This window comes from Balearica regulorum, chromosome 2 (genome assembly GCF_011004875.1).
Source record: "Balearica regulorum gibbericeps isolate bBalReg1 chromosome 2, bBalReg1.pri, whole genome shotgun sequence".
NCBI lineage: Eukaryota > Metazoa > Chordata > Aves > Gruiformes > Gruidae > Balearica > Balearica regulorum.
Genome location: NC_046185.1, coordinates 167,518,076 through 167,538,831, shown reverse-complemented (window position 1 = coordinate 167,538,831; position 20,756 = coordinate 167,518,076). Strand labels below are relative to the sequence as shown.

The window sequence follows — 20,756 nt, the reverse complement described above, 5'->3', positions numbered from 1 at the left end:
GCAAGGTGCCCAGAGCCACATAGAAGCTGCATGGCTGAGCCAGGCCCAGAGGCCAGGCTGACGTCCAGCGCAGTGCCACGTACTCTGGGCTGGAGCTTCACAGGCTGCAGCGTGTCAGCTCAGAGGATTCAAATGCCAAGAGCTCATTACAAGAACAATTCCGTTTCTGAATAACTGTTCCTAGGTACGCTGCAGCGTACCAGACCATGCCTGAGATGCAACATGCGCTCTCCAACACATTTCCAGTTGCACTGGCAAGCAAAGCTTCCTAACTGCTTCTTTACTGAAATTTTAACTAGCAGCATATTGCATCACAGTCACACAGGCAGGTACCGTACTCATCGGGCACATGAGAACCTAGCCTGCAGTTTATACTGCCCAGCACAAGCTATTAAGAGAAGTAACGGTACCACCAGACCTCCTCTTACTCCAGTACAGTTGGATGAGAGCAGCTGAAAAGCCTGCAGAGGCAAAGAATGCTGAAAGCTGAACCCTGCCCTTTTTTAAAAAATTGCTCCAAATCAAGAACTCGTTCTACTCCTGGCCCTGCAGATGCTGTAGCTGAGTTTCAGCAAGGCTCAAAGGAGGGAAATGCCTAAGGAACTCTCTCCTGTTTCTGCAGCAAAGATGAAAGGTGGCATTTAGGTCTGCTGGGAAAACCCCACCTATAAGGCAAGAGAAAAGGCTCCTGACTTTTCAATAGTCTACATCTGGCTGGCTGCCTGCCACCCAAATCTCATCTTACTGTAGGAAATTGCCATGTATTTTGCCTAGGGGCTCAACATGAAAAGGCACAGACCTACTGAGAAAAAAAGTTGTCTCATGAAGGCCAAGTTACTCGGTGCTCAGGAAAAAAAAAAAACTTGCTCACTTCCAACCGGGACTTCTCCAGTTTGTCCCACCTGTCCTTCTGTCCTCGCACACTTTCTGGGTTGGTGTTTTGGCTCTTGGTATCCAACCGTCATTTCCTCCAACAGCTCCTCTATTCATTTTTTGGGGGTTTGGTGTTTGTTTTTTTAATCTGGAGTTATCCTCAAAGTTAATCTATTTAAGTTTTAGCAAGAATGTGAACTAATTATGCAAACTAAAATGATGAGGCATTTGTTATGGCATTCCAAAATCTAAGTCGGGAAACTGCACTACTGCCCGAGGAAGAGCAAGAAACACAAAAACACAAATAATAAAAGGAACTCTAAAGTAACCATTACTAATGTATTGCCTAAAATGCAGGGATGCTTAAAAAGGATGTGGTAATAAAAACTGTCTGGGAAATTTTAGACAGAATGTTATTGGAAAATGTTAATCCATCAGAACTGAATCTTTTCCTGGAATGTAGGTTGCAGTTAAACTTCAGCTGGGAAGGGCTTTCTGCTCTAGAATGAGCGCTGGTATGATAAAAGGAGGCAAGCACTTGAACACAGAGCACCCATCAGTTAAGAACTTCGGCTCAGTTTCTAACGCAGATTTGGATCTAGGCCTCTCACAAGCCAGTCAGTGCTCAGACTACTTGGCAAACTGTTGGAATTCCTCTGTCATTTAACAAAAAAAAAAAAAAAAAAAAAAAAAAAAAAAAAAAAAAAAAAAAAAAAAAAAAAGGAGTCTGTATTTCATTTTGGCCTTAAGTAGTATTGGAAGCCTCCCTCCATTGCAAACAAATTCTTATTTTCTGGTTGTAACTGAACATTTTAGGCTTAGACATTTCTTCCAGTAGAACCTACAATAAAATCTAGGCCTGCTACGGTCTAAAAGCTTAAGGTTTAAGCTACTTAAAAAAAAATTCCATCCCTCTACACACAAAAGGAAAGGGATAGGACCTGCGTTTATATACCTATTAAAGTATGCCAAAATAAAGAGAAACAGGAAAAAGTGAGAATATTTCTTGTAAGACAGATTATCAGGCAACTTTTATGTGGAATTAAAACACTTCTATAATTTTCTCTATTAAAGAGTTACTTCCAGGATTAGCAGTATCTTTTGCTTGCTTCCTACTCTGTGTGCACAGACCTACCCGCCAGCCGTCCCCAGCACAACGGGATTACCTTTTTTCTTGGCCCATTAGTATGGATGTACACCAGCTTGTCCCTTGCATGAGAAATGCCCAGGGCTCGTCCAATCACGCTGTTGAGCAAGTTTTTAGGCTGCGGAAATTCCTTTAATAAGTCTCTGGAATCTGAAAAAACAACCAAAAAACCAAAACCTAAATGTCTTCTAATTCTTGTGCAGTCCTGTTCAGAGACATGTTAGAACACCTGCTTCACTGCAGCTCTGTGAGCATTTATGTCTCTAAGGTTACAGATAGAAAAGTAAGCAGAAGTATTAAATGGTTCACCTACGATGTCTCCAGGCATCAGCAAAATGGTACACTGGAGTGCAAAGTCTCCTGAGCACCAAATGTAAGATGACACTGCAAATCCAAAATGGGCAACAATACTGTATGTCCCATACTTCTCCTGAAATGCACAATTATTTGTTTCCCCCTCTTTTAAATTTATGAATATTCTCTAGTTAGCCTGTCAGCGCTGCACTTCTAACTCCATGATTAAGTGACACAAACAGTCACATAACAGTTTGGAAAGACTTTTTCCCCCCAAAAGAATCCAGTATCAACAGAAAAAACAACAGACTACAGATACCTGTTGAATCTGAATACAAACATCCTAGCACAGAATTCAAAGCCCAGATTAACGCATGGAGTTGGTGCTGCTTCCTCACTGTGGAGGCAAAAGCAGCTGTTTGTCATTCTTTGACACTGAAAACAAACTGAGCAGTACCTATTTTGAACAGGCTTTGGTATTTGCATCCCCCTCCTGAACCATGTGTATCACCTCAGGGTTAAATCAAGGGTCTTGACAACGCTCAAGCTGCACATTACATCCAGCCATTGGTAGTAACGTGAAATAATGCCTGGGGACTTCTCTCTGAATTTACTGAGATGGCTTGGTTAGAGGCTGGGCATATGGTTTTGAACCGAATTGCTCCGAGAACCCTCTGTAAAGAGTTTGCCAGCACAGTCTTTGGAGGTAAACCAGCCCAAGCAGGAAGGCACGAGGCAGTGCGCCACAGGTAGGACTGGCTAGCTGAGCAGAGGTCCCCTGCCCTAACAGGGCAGAAATATTGTGCAGGCTACGGCACTTGCAGGAAGACGATATTAACGGTCAGTTCAAACCACTCATTTAAAAAAATAAAAATAATAAAAATCACACTGCCCCCAGACAGAGCACTGTCACGCCCACCTCATGTTCCAGCCTCTCCCCGATGCCAACACCAGCAGCTTTAGCTGGTGAGGAAGCGGCTCTACCTCACCTCTCACATCCATCATGGTCACATCCGACATTGTAGGGGAGCGCGTTTATTTTGAGCAGCAGCCCAAGTGCAATCAGAGTAAGTTTAATGTGACAACAGTTCCCACAAACAGGCAGATCTTACAGCTCGCCGTTGAGGCGAGGGTTAGGTGCCACTTCTCCGAGGCTCTAACACTACCACTGCTCCAGCTCTGGCACAAACCCAGTTGTGTGGAGAGATGATTTGCAGCCCTAACCCAACAGAAAGTAAACCAGAAAAATGGAGTACACTGGTTTTTGCTGGGCTCAGAAGCAAATCAGCCAACTGCACAGCCCTGCAGGTACCCGAAACCAGTGCAAGGGAACAGGGGAGAGCAATGGGATCTCCCACTCTGGCAGCAGCAAGCGCAGCTAAGCCACTCGCATCCTACGGTCACTCAACATCACAAATGCACGCTCCCCCGGCAGTCAGAACTTCATTCATCTTCTTGCAGACCATCAATGGGTTTGGGGACAACTTTTTAGAAGGTTTCTAATTCTTTACAGGTATTCAGAGGAAGTTTCACCAATGAATCACAAGTCAGCAACACATGATCATCGGTACTGCCAGAACCTGGAATTTCAGATTGAGCTACCAAATCCAAGGAGAAATGACCCAACAGTTGCACTTATTAGAGCGTCACCAAGATTTGCCATCCCATTTTGTTGAAAACTCTGACTGCAGAGTTGCTATAATGAAGGTACACAGTAACTGCCTCCAGAGAAGCAAGCAAGCACTTAAGAGAAAGGCTCTGGAACACCAAGCATTTAAGAGACATTCTCCGAGAAGCTGCTCAGCAAGGGAAAACTGAAGTTTGGAGGATGTATTAGGAAGGCTCACCTGAAAGCTAACCAATGGGGAAATCACAGGAGTTTTAGGGAAGGCAAAAGAGTTATGTTGTACCACAGCAGACCCAATACTTGTCCGACTGTGGGTATGAGGTAAGGAAGAACAAAAAACCATGTTGCTGATCATATCATCCCCTCCAGCAAAAAAAGCAAAACCCAAACCAACCCAGCATGCTGATCCGGAATTCCGAAAAATACAATACTCATTACTGGTGACACTCAGTTTTGAAAGTTCTTCCTCCAAACCCTAGAACCACCATCTGAATCTCAGAGAAACCTCTTCCAGAAACCAAACAGACCTGATACAGAAGGAATTTCGGCTCCTTAACACCTACAGGGAGATACTGAAATACAACCTCCGTGGCCTGTGAGAAGGATGTCGAGAGCTGGGTATCACCTGAAGACAGGTCGCATTGTAATTTGACAATTGTCTAATTCTGACTTGCAGCTGGAACTGGCTCAGGTTGGTGTTACTTTTCAACCCAGTATCTATAGGACAAGCTGGTATTTAGAGGGCAGCGTCAAAATGACCAGATCAAAACTGCTGCTTGCTCAATCTCCTTGGACAATATCCATATGGAAAAGACATACAGTGCAACATACAGTAGGCTTTCTGCCACTCTCCTATGAGTGACGGTCAGCCACAATACCTTCCATTACAAAGAATAATAAAAAAAAGCCTACAGGCTGCTGTTTCTCACACATACTTGGGAAAAACTCTTGGACAATTAGAGGGGAATACGCAGGAAGTATTCTGATTTATGAACACTATTTGTCTATGAATTACCTTCTATGTATCGGCCAGGAGAGCATGAAAATGGTCTCAGCCTAACAAAGAACTACAAGACAATTTTCTGTAATTATACAGCAAATGTGATAGGTCTACCTACTCATACAGCAAGCACTACTATATTCAGTCTTTGACCTGTCCAAGAAAACTGGAAAAGTGACTAAGATTTTGGCACTCTGCAGTTCTATTCCATTCCACATTGCTGGGACGCATGGAGGGAGGAGTAGTAAGACAACTCCCAAATGCGCTATTAACTTCATTTAATAAATGAGAAATTTAAAAAAAAAAAAATCTCTAGCACCAGCCTGTATTATTTGGCCTCTAGTTGCTTCCACTTTCAGAAACAATACCCTGAGAAATTTTGTGGTAAGGAACAGGCAGAGGTAAGAAGTACTTAAACGCCCCCCCCCCCCCCCCCCCCCCCCAATGCAATTACCAAATGACAGAGCCAATTTCTCACATTCTGAGGTGACTCCTCAGTGAAGACTAAATATTTAATCCATTCTAGAGCAAAGAATAGGATCTCTAAATAACAAAGCCTAGTTCTGGCTTGCAGATCAGACTCTGAATTACCAACTGAGACGCAATGTATTCTTCACAGCTGACAATGCCATATTCAGCAGTACCATCTGACGTATCAACAGCGACTCTAAGGCTTGATGGATTACCCTCAGCCCATTCTTATCCCGAATTCAAGAGCTGAAAGGATCTTATCTTGCATGAAGCCATGCCTCACTTGTAGTTTTTAAAGAAACAATCCAAAATTGCAGAACTGGATTTGCAGAACGTTTCCTTCCCTGCCAGACTGGATTTCTTGGCATCTTCCTCCAAAGAGCATCTTAGTTCTCTCACAGCTGAGAATGGATTTTTAGGTAGGAATCATATTAGCAGTAGTCACAGCCCTGCGGAAGCAAGGAGTATAGCCTAATACTACCCCCAAAAACAGAGCTGATTTTCATACCCAATTCCGGTCAAGCCAGGACCACATATGATGTCCATACCACAGCTCAGAGGTCACAAAGGAATACCAAAAGCCTGTCTTGGACAGCAGACAATTCAGGGTGGGGTTATCAGAGAAGCCAATTAACTAATTTCAGTTCCTCAAAGCCAGTGAGTGCTTTAGCTTAACTTGATTGTAAAAGTCAGTAATTCCAAGCAACACTGAAACAAAAACCAGCCCACCAAACCCCAAACTCCCAGCTGTAGTAGCTAAGCCTTCTATTAACCCCAACAAATCTGACAAGTAAAGACACTGTCAGGTACAACAAGAACACAACTAAAACAGCTCGTAGTCTTGTTCAAGGAAGATAGAGGAGCATTAGATCGATTTCAACAGTTTCTATCTTCCCCCAAATTCCCTTCCCTGGAGAAGAAACAAACAAGCATCCCTGGAGAAGCAACAAATGAGCAGCAAGGGCAAACTATTAAATACAACACTCATCTATAAGCCCTCACAGTAATAAATTCAAGTCAGTGAAGAATGCTCCTAACTCATCAAAATTCACAGGGAAGGAGAAAGCCCTGTGGCTCCATAACATCCATTTCGTAAGGAATTAGCCTAGGCATGTTTTACTACGGAGAGATGGAGACACAGAAGGTTCCACCTGGCAGTTTAGTTTGGAGTACACCAAAACAGTACTATTTCTGGGGGGGGGTTGGGTTTTTTTTTTTGAACCGTCATCTAGCAACCCTGACCAAGGCTCCTTTCATGCACGCACAGTAATAGCAAGCACACACAGTTCTTGCCTAAACAAGAAGAAACTTAAAAATTGATAAAACTGACAAGGCTTCTTCAAAACCAAGTGAGATCACCAGAGAACGAGAATGACTGATGGCCAACCTCCATCCTCAGAGATGCTCAGAATTCGGCTGGACACAGCCCTGATCAACTCGCTTCGGTCTGGCCCTGCTCCGAGAAGGGAAGCAGGCCACACGGCATCCAGAGCTTCAGTCCAACCTAAATTCTTCTGTAATACTGAGACGGCAAATTTAATTAGTCTCAGAGAAAAGGTTCTTTCGTAGAGCAAAACGGAGGTCAAGATCACGTAAGTCTCAGTAACGAGCCACTCAGAGAAGTGCCACAGACCTGACTGAGCAGGCAGAGAAGCTCTCTGCATCACAGAGTCTGCTCTAAAACCCCACCATCTAGGCCAACGAAACGAAGCCTTAGATTTTAATACCAATACAACACTGCCATTTTTAAGCTGGCCTCAGACCAGAGTTGATTTTTCCATATTTGTATCCAAGGCTTGAAACAAAAGCAGTCAAATGAGGACAGCTAACAAGACATCAGTTTACAAGTTGAAGGCTTAGAACTTGCCCTCATAAATAGTTTTTTTAAATTACTTTTATGATCTCTATGTATTCGAGTAGCAGCTGCACAGGTAGGGCAGACTTACGACGAGACCCCGAGGACTTTTTAATTGCTCATCTGAAACGATTCTTCCAATATCGCCAGACTCTCACCAGCAGAGCCTTGCACGGTCAATCCACCCCACGCACGGGAAGGATGAGGCTGATCCCAGCAAGCTCTCCCCACGTGGCCCTCACACGGCTGCCGAGCGTCCCCCGCTGTCCGCAGCCGTGTCCCCACTGGCACCCCGGGGCTCGAGGTGACCTCACAGGCACGGCTACAACATGGAACCGCATCGGCGAGCCACCAACGGAAAGAGGCACTCCAGGGAAGTGAATGGAAGCCCAAAGATAAAGTACTCAAGTACTCTCTGAAAATGCATGTTCGAAAAAGTGCTGACAAATGAAGTACAAAAGAGGAAAGAAAAAAAAAATAGAATTGGCTTACTACTTTTCTCAGGCAACACCTGAATCAGCTCATTAAACAATAATTTGGGGTGGTTTAGCATTTACTTTGGAAATTAATTTGCTCTGATGAACAGCTTGAATGCAACAATTAAAGACTATCTGGCTCGGAACTAACAGATAAAGCTCAGCAAGGCTTCTGAAAGGAGAATGGAACTAAGACCCAAAGAATTCAGCAACTACAGAGAGAAAATTAAAAAAAAAAAAAAATGCTGGAGGGTGGGAGGAAAGCACAGAACACAGAAGGAAGAGGGGGAAAAAAAAGTTTTTATGCAATAATAAACCAAACTTCTAAAGTGGAAGATTACAGCCTAAAAATTAAACTCAAACCAAACCAGTGATTTTAAAAGGGAAAATGCAGTAGTTCAAGTCACAGCCTAGAAATGGTAAGCTCCAGCACAAAACTACTCGTATCTTTCTAAATTAGAAATGTTCATCACGCTTCATAATGTAATGAAAAGCAATTGTCAAGACACAACATCAAAACACGCTTTCAAATATTCTTTTAAGAAAGTAACAATTCCTTGTGAAGACCAGGGGAGCATTTACCCTTCACACGCCTGAACCCCCTGCCCCTCACACACCACTCTGCTGCGGGCTGAAGGACTGACATCCAAAAGAGAAAAGGAATCTTCCAAGCTTTACGCAGAGACATCACCCCCGCCAGATTTACGGACACCACGAATACCAGGTTTTACGTTAACGAGAGCTGTCCGTATCTCGACTAGCACTTCACGCAGCTCAGGCAGCACGACTACCTGGTGGAAGGCCAGACCGAAGCCCTTTGTACACGGAACACGGATAAAGCGACGCTCCGAACCGCCCGCAGCCTGCTCCGGCAGCGTGCTCCCGCTCTGACCTAACGGAACTTGCCGCACGGCGACGGCAGAGCGGTTTTCCTGGCGGATGCTCAATGGGCGTGCTCTATCCATCAGGATTGCTAGCGAAAGACCCATTTATGATTTTTTCCTCTCGCGTCAGGCCATGGCGGGCGATCGGAACCGGCGAGGACTTTTAGGCAGGGCCGGCTCGGCCCGGCTTCCAACCGGCGACCTTGAGCCGAAGGGCTCCGCACCCCTTTTCTGGTTTCGGGAGAAACCCAACTCTGCTCGCCAACAAAGAGCACCGCACACCCGCGCAGCGCGGCGGGGGCCGCCACAAAGGCCTCGGCCCTCGCTGCCCCGCCGGCGGCTGCCGGAGCTCTCCGACCCTCCCTCCCGCCCCTCCGAGCCGCACCGACCGCGTCCGGCCCGTTACCTGCGGCGGCGGCGGCGGCGCAGCCGTGCGTGCAGACACCGCCGCAGCTCGCCGGCTCCTCTCCCTTGCCGCGCATCCCGGCGAGCAGCCCTTTCCCCGGGGCAAGGCGGCTCAAGGCCCGCACCGCTCTCCCGCGATGGCCGCCCGCCCGCGACGCGGCTCCGGGTCGCCCCTCCCAGCCGGCGGGGGGCTGCGGGCGGCCCGATGCGGCCTGGCCCAGCCGCCCGGAGCGAGAGCAGGCCGGCGGGCGGCGCGGCCCGGCTGCAGGCGCGGGAGGGGGGGGGGGGGGGGGGGGGAGGGACGTGCGGCGCGCTCACGCTCCCTCCTCCCAGCACCGGGCAACGGGGCTCGCTCCTCCCTTCCGCTGCGTGCGGGGCCGGCGCGGCGCGGCTTCCCCGGCCGCCGGGCCGCGCACACCGGGGGCGCCGCCGGTTCCTCCCCCCGCCCCGCCTCGCCCCCGGCTCACCCTTCACCATGGCGGCGTCCTCCTCCTCGGCGCCCGGCAGCGGCTCCTCCTCCTCCTGCCTCCCCTCGTCGGGGCTCTCGGACGCCGGCAGCCGCGTGCAGAGCCCCCGCGTCCCCGGCACCGCCCGGTAGCAGCGGCAGAGGCGCAGCGGCCCGGCCGAACCGCAGGCCGCCGCCGCCTGCAACAGCAGCCCCAGCGCCGCCATCTTGAGGTTGCCCGGCGCCGGCTTCAGGCAGGGGCGCGAACAAGAGACGCTGCCGGACGCTCCGGCGGGAAGGCACCGTCCGCGCCGCAGCGCCCCCTGGCGGCGGGGAGGACCCGGCGCAGGCGAGCCTCCCCTTGCACCCCCGGCCGGGGGGGGGGGGGGGGGGGAAGCCGAACCCACGGGTGGGAGATCCCCGGGCGGCGTGGGGGTGTGTGTGTGGGGGGGGTGTGTGTGTGTGTCTGTCCCCACGCCACCCGGGGACCACTTTGACACAGCCAAGGAAAAGGAAAAGGAGGAAAAGGAAAGGAAAAGGAAAAGGAGGAAAAGGAAAAGGAAAGGAAAAGGAAAAGGAGGAAAAGAAAAAGGAGGAAAAGGAAAAGGAAAAGGAAAGGAAAAGGACCTGCTTCCACGTCCCTGCCAGAACACGTGGAGGCGGAGGGCGGCAGAAGTTTACCGGAGGCGCCAGCCGCCGTGCGAAGGCAGGGGACACGCACCGCCCGCTCAAGCGTTAAACCAGCAGAAAGACGTTTTCTTCCTCTTTTAAAAGAAACCAACCAACCAACCCGCTGCACTCGCAGCGCTGAGCTCTACCAGCCCTGCCTGGAGTTCACTGTCCTCCTGACGCGCGCGCGTCGCGCAGAAACAACACCGCAAGTCAACGCGTGCGCTCGTCCACCGACGGTACGTCACGCGATGGGATATAGGTCGTCCGAAAGGAGGGGTTTTGTGAGTATTTCGTAAGTGTCACAAAACCCCCTCAAAAATGGGGTGTCTTCAGACACCCTCGAAGAAACGTGACCACAAAGAGATGAGTCATTTGCTCCAGGATCCGAGCAACCTGCTGATGACACTGCAAGCACAATCCATGGGCCAGTCCTCCAAATAAGGATTTTATTTTAGAGTCGTTACCAGCCTTCTCTAATTAGAAGGGGAAAAAAAAAAAACCCAACACGTGCAATTTTTACTATGCTTTCACCAGTGTTTGGCTACTCCTGGTTTCTCTCCTGCTCACGTTTCTTGCAATCCTTGCACATCTACAGGCAAAGCAATCTTTCTGCTTGTTTTAACACGAGTGACCGCAAGAACGATTCAGAAACTGCCCTGGAACCTGAACGCTGCTTCCTGCGGCGACTGAGCATCCACCCCGCCGGGACCCTAACACGCATCTTCAATTCATCTTCAAGTGCGTGTTACTAAAAATAAAGTCCCGTTGCAGCCCGTTGTTTACTAGCATTTGGGATAAACTCTGAAAAACGGAAAGTCTGTTAGGAAGCAAGACGGCACTTTCCCTTCTTACGCATTCCTCCCTACTTGAAGTCGACTCCCCTGTTATTTGGTTTTATACAAATGATTTTGTGTCTGAAGCATAAAATTCTCAATGCTGTAGTGCTGGTTGAAATTGAAACACTGCAGGGTTTTTATTATTATTTTTTTAAGCCAGGTTTGTTTTTCTAAGCAATTAATAGATAGAAATTTTATTATCTCTGGCTGCAACATACACCTGGGACTTAATAAAATGTCTTTCTTTAAACCAGGGTATCATTGTTATTACTTGGTGAATATTTTGTGTGTAAACCAAAAATTTACATGAATGGTTGTTAAAGCATCATTATGAAAAAAGGGGGGGGTTGGGTATTTTTTTTTGGGGGGTGGGGGTGGGTTGTTTGTTTTTAAATCAGAACGAGAACTCTGATAAACCACAAAAGGACTAACCAACATAATTATACGCATAAGTTTTACAAAGCCTGTATCCCACAAGAAGAAGTTCAAGAAGTGGAAAGTTATCAAAGAAAGCCCTGCATAAAAAAAACCCCAAACTTTGGAAGAGCATACATGAACACTCAAAAAAAAAAAAAATCTTACTGGACCAAATTTGCCTTTTCCAATACGCACACGTTTTAGAACCTCTGTGAATTAACTAGGGATTTGTCTGTGTAGTTATTTTTTACTAAAAAAACCAAACAGAAAATAAAGCCTCTTGAAGCAGCAACAGAAGACACAAAGAAGGGCCCTTTTCTTCTTTTTTGAAAGACATGAAAGCTATTCTGACACTCTAATTATAAAGGCTTAGATTAGAAATTTTAAGAGCATTGGTCCACTAAAAAGGAAAACAATCTTGCTAGACAAGTCACTCAATTTAAGGAAATTAATTCTATGTCAATCTTTCGATACCATGTTGCAGGAACTCTTTCAGAAATCAACTTCAGTTGGTTTGGAAAACAAAAGCTTCAAGGAGGACTAGAAAGAAAGGGTGGCTGGAAATGATATGTAAACATGAATACATCCTTCTGGGAAGACAAATCTACTGTGAAACTACTTAACTTGAGATAGTTGCTGGTTTATTTAGCATTTTCCCAAGATCTAGATGAGGCAATAAGCTGTCCAGCAGTGAAGAAAAAAAAATAATCATCACGGCTACTAAGCTGTTTCAAGTCGTGAACATCAGAGAAGAAACACAAAAGGTAACAAGAGCCCTATGGAGATGAAAACCATGGCTGGAGACAACAATGATTAAAAGCAAAACAAACGCAAGAAAACAGATAAATAAAGCACGTGTCTGGGGAAAATCTTGGAAACACACAGTCAGTGGGAAGGAGAAATCTGGGAGAAGATGCTGAAAGACAGCGTGCTGGTGCACGGCAAGTTAGACGTGAGTAGGGCTAGTGGTTTGTCACTGTAAATTATATAAAAATTATCTTATGAGCACAGAAAAAATAGTTGAGACTCAATTTATTAAAAAATTCCAGAAGTCACAGATTCCACATATTCAATCCAAAGATCTTTATTTTGCAGAGATGAGCATTGAACAGCATATAAATAATCGCTTACAGCCATCCTCCCAGGCTTTGCCAGTTCAGGCTCACTTGGATTCATCTTCTCTAGCCAAGCCTTTGCAGAGGCAGCAGTGCTATGCGGAACCTCGTTAACAACCCTCGTTACGTTAAAGTCGTCCTTTTGCCCCAGAGAGCAAGTGTTACAGCACCCAGAGCCCCAAACCCAGTCTGGCCATGACAAACCACTAGCCCTCACAGGAAAAGTTCCTTCTCTCTCAGACTCCAACCCAGGTCACACTATGTGACAGATGAGAGGGTTTGTAATCCCAATTAAAATTACTTTGTATGCAATTAACGCCCTGGACATATAAAGCATTATGGGAAATTTTGTTTTAAATACGGAACTCACAATATTGGTGACTCACTAGCATGGCAGCGTTACAAGAATGGCTGGTACACTGTTGTGTTCCCCAAGCGCTAAAGCAGAAGCATGACGTCCCTGAGACAGGAGGTAGTGATCCATTTTCAGCCATATCTGGAATATTTTATTCCACTCTATGCACCTTATTTTAAGAACAAGTAACGGAGTTCAGAAAAGAACAACAGAAGAAAACAAAAACCAGCCAGTGACTGGAAGGATTTCCTTAGAAAAAATATGATCTAAAGACAGAGGTTGGCAAAGCAATGACAGGGAAACAAAGGACATGATAGCGATTGACAGATATTTAAAGTACACAGACACCAAGGAGAAAGCACTTACTGAATCGGTACAAAAGGATGCAGGTATGTTTAGGAGGGTAAAATTAAAAGGGGGGGGGGGGGGGGGGGGAAAAGCCTTTAAGCTAAATAGCAAACAAGCCTACATTGTCATCTATTGGATAACACAACAGGTCGTGTCCCCTTCCAAATTCTGTTGTTTCCCTGAAATACTCTCTTACACTTCCTGCAACATGTAACTCATGTGCTATGCTCCCCCAGACAGAACGCAGTTACAGTGGTTACCACGACCACCCTCACTTTACACTCCAAGTGCAAGTTTTGCACACTGGGGTCCCCTCAGAAAGAAAGTGTCTCTGACGTGAAAACTGGCATCACAGGTTACAGAGGGGTCACCAGTTCAGGTATAGTCAGCTCAACTTCCCTTTCTACCCCTCACGCATTGAGAAGGAACTCTGACAAAGACACCTGTAGGACAAACCTCTCATTTATCCAGCATAGAGAAGGACAGTACTGTTTCTTACAAACTAAATTTTCTTCACCAATCTGCTATAGTATTAAAGCTCCGAACAGAGAAAAAAACCAAGAGTTGAATTGAAGATTGTCTCGGGTCCTTACCTTTAAGGGAATTCAGCGAGAACATCTCCATCACAGTGAAAAGGGTTGATTCCTAGGAAAGCAAGAGGTAGCAAGAAGAAAAAGGAAGTTAGAATTCATATTTCCTTTGAGATGTTTCAATTCTTAGCCCTTTTGAAACTAGCTGTCTTTAGCACCAGACAAAGCTGATAGTGCTCAACAAATTTCACCTCGCTGTTTCTATTCTGCCGGTTTCACTTGAATCACGCGTGCACTATTTGCTATCCCGTCACCACTGGCTGCTCAAAGGGAGGAAGTATCTTCTCAACCAGTGGTTTGGAGGGTTTGGAAGTGCTTTGTTTCTGTCATGATACTGATTTGGGGATATTTTTTAAAACCTTTCTAAGTTAGAATGCCAGAAGTAGGTAGACTAAAGCCATTATTTCCCCCTTTATCAAGAAAAACAAGAGAAGAAAGAAACATGTACTTTTGATAGCGTTCTTTGCTGAAGTTATGTTAAACTTCCTATTTTAATTTCTTATTAAAATAACTTTCACTCAAAGAAGAAAAAAAAATCAATTTTGTTTTGGGGCGCTTTATCTGTCATGCCAAATATTAAACACGCTTCAGGCATTCTTGGTAACAGAGTAACAAGGATTTTCCAACAAACTTGGATCAGTGAGGGTCCTCACTTACACAAAACTAACATTAACTACCCCTATTAATGGCCATTCCTCTGCTCACAATTCATATCCTACCATTAGTATGCTTTCGAATGATTCACTTTTGCTTTCGCTGAAACTAATGACAAAAATACTCTTTACTTTAGCAATCAGGGCCTAAAATAACAGCACTTTCAGAACAGAACTCTGTGGACACGACACCTCGTTCAGCGAGTCACCTCCCTATGGGCACATAGAACCAACCCTGCTGTGGCCGACAAGTCCATACTTTGTCTTTTTCAGTGACTAAATAAATAAAAAACACAGTTATTCGACTTGGTTAAAAATGGAAACCCATCCGCGCTGTAGTAATTATCAAGATTGGCAGAGGAAAACATCCTTGGTATAACTAACTCATTGCACTGAACAAAGTTAGAAAACCCTTTTGTGGTAGTCGAGCAAGATTCTTAAGGCTGAAGCATTCAACCGCGGAGCTAAGTCACGGGAGGAATGCAAATTGGAAGTGCAAAGACCACATAGCAGGCTCGTGCCCCCCTCACGTAGAGATCGTCTTGGTCTAGGTACGAACCATCTTAAAGCCGATAGTATTTCTGACACATTATAGGAGTTCAATATTACTCCGACACAAAAATCCTCGAACACTCTGAAGTCATTGGAGACAGCCAGGAGGATGACAGGGAATGTTGTGATATATTCTTAAATTTGAGTCACGGAGGCATCGGCTGCATCTTCCTCCCAAAATTTGAAGCGTGACAAAAATGGGGAAGCTGTTTGCTTACAGACTGAATGTGTTCCAGGGAATACAGGAAAGTCAGTCCTCAACAGCTTTCTGGGGTAACGTACCATTCAGGCAGAGAAACTGCAAGGCTTACCTCCAGAGCACAAATTAGTGGAAAAGAGAACAAAGAACATCTCACCCACACTGGGATGGGCAGAAGGGCACTTCCAAAAATAAGTGCAAGATAAAGTTGAAGAAAATGGTCTCTTGTGCTCAAGACCAAGAAAAAAACCCAAACCAAACCAACCTGAAAACCCTACATGGATGAGCTTACAGGATTACCAACCGAGAGCCCCATGGACAAGCAAGACTCTAACAAAGTTATTACTTAGAATTGTGCTTGTAGATCCCCAGTTGAGGTGGGGACCCGTCCTGTGTGACCAGTAACAGCTCCAAGGCTAAAAGAGCCAAAGCCATACTGGGTGGGAATAGGGACAGGGAGGAGAATAAAGGCGTAGAGAGATGAAACAATCCAGGTGAAGTCCATGAACAGAATCCAGCTCTTACTGTCCACTGATGAGGATGTCTCTTAAATTACGTGGAGGAGTTTGAGTACTTAAAGCTTGAGCATCCAGTAGGAACATGGTCACAGCAGAGAGAGAAGAGCTTGGATAGATAAGCTTAGGTTTAAGGTACAGGTCATTAAGAGATCAGCCCCTGCAGCACCATCACTGGATTACTCAGGACCAGATCTGGTGGATCTGAACAAAGAGGATCCTCAACTGGGAATCAGGTTTAGCACAGCTGGCAGCCTGGTGGAAAGCCCAGGTTTTCATTGGTGAAGATCCCGATACAAAAAAAAAAAAAAAGCGTCCAACTATGGCAGCTGTTTCACCCTTCATGGAAATGAAGGGGACGCATGAACATCACTGAAAGGGGGACACATTGGAAGATTCAAAATATAATGTCAAACTCTGATGGCAGGGGAGAGATGTGGGGCCTCATCAGACACTGGATTTATGAAGAAGTGGAATACGATGACAAAGGACTGTTATGGACGAGGCAATGGTAGATTTGGAATGAGAATCAACCATGCATGATGACGCCATTGGGCTGCAGAGCACCTGATGCCTCACGCTTGGCAAAACTAGAATCCCAGATGGCAAAAGAGACACTAAAAGTTTGTCAGCAATAGACTTACTGCCCTTACTGCAAAGGCAAGGAGTGAAACCAGGGAATGCAGCGCTGGAAACAGATAAAATCTCAAAGACCCGGGGATCGGGTCTTCATTCAGTTTCCTTGATCCACTTGAAAATAGCTACACGCATGTACAAGGAGCAACCACATCCCCAAGAAGAAAGTACATCAAGATGCAGTGAGTATCTCAGAATTTCTGATTGTTGTCTACTGTGATATTCCCGCAGCGCACGAAGAGGAACGGCCCCACGTGCTTTGTCATGAGAACAAAGGAGAAATTGTGTTGTCTTACGTATCATTCACCCTCAAGGATCACCTACGCTGGGGTGCACGTGAAGCGAAACGGTTTGACTTTCTGCTATTTGGGCCAAAGGAGCAGTAGATCTGTGCAAGAAACCTCTCTTTCCCGATCCTAGTTCTGCAGGACTGCCACTGCTGAATTCTGACAAGCTGGAAGGGGGGACAACAAAGCGCTCGAGGTAGAACGGGGCGTTGGATGCTCTTGGGCACCCACGGCTCATGAGACCAAGCGTTGTGGAGTAAACGGGCAACCCAGCGTCAGGGTTCCACTGACTAACGGGGGGAAAATGGTGCCACCAGCGACAACAGAGAAAGTTACAGGAGGGTAAGGGAGGGACACAACCAAGAAAAGGGCCGTGAGCCGTGCTGGAGAGCAGCTCTCTAACAGGACCGAAGGCTTCCCCGCGGCACAGATCAGAAAACCAGGGGAGAGCCCAGCTCCCCAGGCCGTCTCCGGGCCGTTTCCCGAAGCGGGGCTCAGCTCCTCCGTCCAACCGTGGCTCTCCCCGCCGGCCGCTCGCCCGAGCCCCGAGGGGAAGAGGCGCCCGGGCGCTCTGCTGGACGGCTCCGCGCCCCCGCCGGCTGCGTTCCCCGGCTCCCCGCGGCGGTACCCGGCAGCGGCGGGCAGGAGCCCGCGCCCCCCGCCCCGCACACGGCCGGTGCCCCATCCGCCGGGTATCCCGGCCCGCCCCGCGCCGCCCGGCCGCACAGGCCCAGGCCCCCGCACGGCCCCTTCCCGCGGGCCGGGGCTCCCCTCAGGCCGAGGCTCCCGCCCCCCTGGGCGGGCACCGCGCCCGGGCTTGGCCGCCGCCCGCCCCCCACCCCCCCCTCACCGGCCCTGGGGCTCGGCGCCGCTCGGCCCCGCCGCCGCCCCTCGGCCCATCGCCTCAGCTCCGCGCGGCGCGGCCCCGCCGGTCCCCCCGCTGCTGCCGCCGCCGCCGCCGCCACCCGCCCGGCTTCGGCTCGGAGCCATCCTCCCCCTCCTTCCCCTTACTCCCGCCGCCCTTCCTCAGGCCGCGGCCCCCACCCCGGGCCCCGACCGCGGGTTCCGAGCCGCGGTCCCGCCACGCACCGCGCGGCCCGAGCCCCCCCGGGCGGAGCGGCGCCGGTCCCGCTCCCCGACACCGACCTCCTCACAACCAACTCTCTGGCGCCGGTCCGCCGCCGCTCGGACTACAACTCCCAAGAGCCCCCGCGATCCGCTTCCGGGGCGCCGCACGCTGCCGCCGCCGTCTCGTCCGTCCCCTCCCCCGGATGTGAAACCTCCCGCCTCGCTCTCCGCGCGGCGAGAGGCACGAGAGTGCGAGGCCGCGCCGCTCACGCGTGGGCGCGGGGCGGGGCCTGTCCCCATGGCAACGGCTGGCGCCAATGGGCGGCGCGGCCTGCGGGGGCCCACGGTGCGGTCCCGGTCCCGGTCCCGGTCCCGGTCCCTCAGTGGGGCCCGGCCCGGCCGCTGCCGTCGCCTTTGCGCCCCCCGTCGGCCTCAGCCCCACGGGCCGCGGCCGTTTGTGCCGCCGCCTCCGCCTCAGCGCGGGCGGGGGGCAGCCTTGAGGGTCAGCGGCTGGGGCCTGGCTCCCCGCCGGTGGGCCGGGGCCGGTCCTCTTTCGGCTTCCCGGAGCCCGAGGCTTGCGGGGAGACACGGCTGTCCGTGGGGCTGCAAGGCCGGGCCGCGTCGTGTGAGCGAGAGACCGGCTGCGGTGCCCGGGGCGGGGAGCGGCGCTGTCGGTTGAGGCCCCGGGGCCCAGGGCTTGGCCCGAAGGGCAGGGCCGGGTTTACCGGCCGTGTGCAGGGCCTGGGGCCGGGGTGCCGTTCCCGCGGGGCTCCGCAGCAGGGAGGAGAGCTGCCCGAGCTGAGTCTGCCAGCGCTGATGGGCCCAGAAGGGAGAAACCTGCTGGGGACTGAGGCTCGGGCTCGGCCTTTGGGTAAAGCCGTTGTCTGTGCTGGGGGTGGGGAGACCCGGAGCTCTGCCAGCCTCCGGAGCCCTGTCCGTAATGCCGCCCGATTCCACGTGCACCATTAATACGTCAAGATATTAAGCAGCCACCAGCCCTAACTGCTGTGTTAATGTTTAACCAACTGGCTGTATGTGTATCTATAGGTAGGAACTTACTCCTGATCTTAAACGTTCACTTACTGGTTAGAGTCGGATCTGCTGAATGTCCGCAGCGCAGGCGCCCGCTCTCCTCGAGCAGGCTTACTACGGACTGCAACTGGAGCGGGCTAGTTCCTCCTTCCACGCAGGACAAGGCTCCTCACTGCTTCTTGCTGGAGTAACCCTAATGTGAGCAAAGAGAAGCAGTGTTTGTCCCCCGCGTTACCAAGGCCCTGGTTTGTAGTAATCACCTAATTAAATGCTTGTGTGAGGTTCCAGAGACGCCAAAAGATACTGAGTAAAATAGCGTGGAAGGTTTACGCTGTATTTCCTCGCTTTTCACTGCTGTTAGAAGCCAGAACTGCAGGAGCATGCATGAACTGGTTACGCTTGCGTTCTCAACAGCCGTGAGCCAAAATGCGTCTTTGCTTTTACAAAATGCTGGAGTCGTGCGGAAGCAATGGTGAGCTTCGTTAACGGTTAGCAGAAAATGTGCGATGAGGGTAGCGTAATTTATGAGGGAATTGTGCTGTTGGTAAAAAATTAGGGAAAAGTAGTTGTTGTCTGGGTGTGCTGATGTCCTGTTGTATGACTGGCAACGTGAACTTGGACAACAAGGCAAAAGGTAGGCTTAAAATGATGGGAAATGTGAATGTCTTAAGCTCTGTGTGGTAATCTAACGCTAAACGTGCTTTTGCTACAGGTTTTAGCAATGACTACCTAACAGCTGATCTGCATGAGCGTTCTTGTTTTTCTGGCCTGTTCTATTCACTGTGATTTTTCATATCATGGAAGGGAAGTCATCTAAGGTTAAGAGTGTGTCAAACTGGAATTTCCCCCAAATTTATCTGCCTGCTGGCAAAACCAAAAGTCTAGGTAAGACAGGCTGAAGGCAGCACGTGGGATGGGAGGAAGTGGCAAAGAATATAGAAATTGTGCATCTGTAGCAGATGCTGAGGCATCATAAGCAAGTGTAGGCAGTGTGGGCTGGAAGAGTGGACAGTGAGGTGAGAACTGGCTGAATGGCAGAGCCCAGAGGGTTGTGATCAGCGGTGCAGAGCCTAGGTGGAGGTGTGCCCCAAGGGTCAGTGCTGGGTCCGGTCTCACTCAACTTATTCATCACTGACCTGGACAGGGGACAGAGTGCACCCTCAGCACGTTTGCTGACGATCCCAAACTGGGAGGAGCGGCCGACACAGCAGGAGGCTGCGCTGCCATTCAGCCAGACCTGGACAGGCTGGAGAGCTGGGCAGAGAGGAACCCAATGAAGTCCAGCAAGGGCAAGTGGAGGGTCCTGCACCCAGGGAGGAATAACCCCGGCACCAGGACAGGGTGGGGGTGACCTGCTGGGAAGCAGCGCTGCGGAGAAGGACCTGGCAGTCCTGGTGGGCAACAAGCTCTCCATGAGCAGCAGTGTGCCCTCGTGGCCAAGAAGGCCAACGGTGTCCTGGGGTGCGTGGAGAAGAGCGTGGCCAGCAGGTCCAGGGAGGTTCTCCTCCCCCTCTGCTCTGCCCTGCTGAGGCCACATCTGGAGCTGTGTGTCCAGTTCTGGGCTCCCCAGTTCAAGACAGATGGGAACTACTGGGGAGAGTCCAGCGGAGGGCTGCGAGGATGATGAGGGGCCTGGAGCATCTCTGGTGTGAGGAAAGGCTGCGAGAGCTGGGGCTGGTTAGCCTGGAGAAGAGAAGGCTGAGAGGGGATCTGATCAACACTTATCACTATCTAAAGGGTGGGTGTCAAGAGGAAGGGGCCAGACTCTTCTCAGTGGTGCCCAGTGACAGGACAAGGGGCAACGGGCACAAACTGGACCACGGGAAGTTCCACCTGACCATGAGGAAAAACTTCTTCCCTCTGCGGGTGACCGAGCCCTGGGACAGGCTGCCCAGAGAGGTTGTGGAGTCTCCTTCTCTGGGGAGATTCCAAACCCGCCTGGACGTGATCCTGTGCGACCTGCTCTGGGTGATCCTGCTCTAGCAGGGGGTTGGACGGGATGAT

General features: G+C 49.4%; 1 protein-coding gene across 6 annotated transcripts in view; it reads right to left on the bottom strand.

Moving 5' to 3' along the window:
* DHX30 (DExH-box helicase 30) overlaps positions 1-18,823 on the bottom strand; it is a 37,152-nt gene extending 18,329 nt beyond the window's left edge. The window contains exons 1-3 of one of the 6 annotated variants that reach the window (XM_075746931.1): positions 18,804-18,823; positions 13,814-13,865; positions 2,040-2,170 (exon numbers count right to left, since the gene is read on the bottom strand). In XM_075746931.1, the coding sequence (XP_075603046.1) occupies positions 2,040-2,170; positions 13,814-13,844 (162 nt within the window). In that variant the 5' untranslated portion in view covers positions 13,845-13,865; positions 18,804-18,823. Of the gene's footprint in view, positions 1-2,039; positions 2,171-8,635; positions 8,822-9,033; positions 9,301-9,499; positions 9,776-13,813; positions 13,866-17,741; positions 17,910-18,803 lie in introns of those variants that run through there. The other 5 variants (XM_075746929.1, XM_075746930.1, XM_075746926.1 and 2 more) reach the window with 5 other exon arrangements.
* Positions 18,824-20,756: the final 1,933 nt, after the last annotated feature.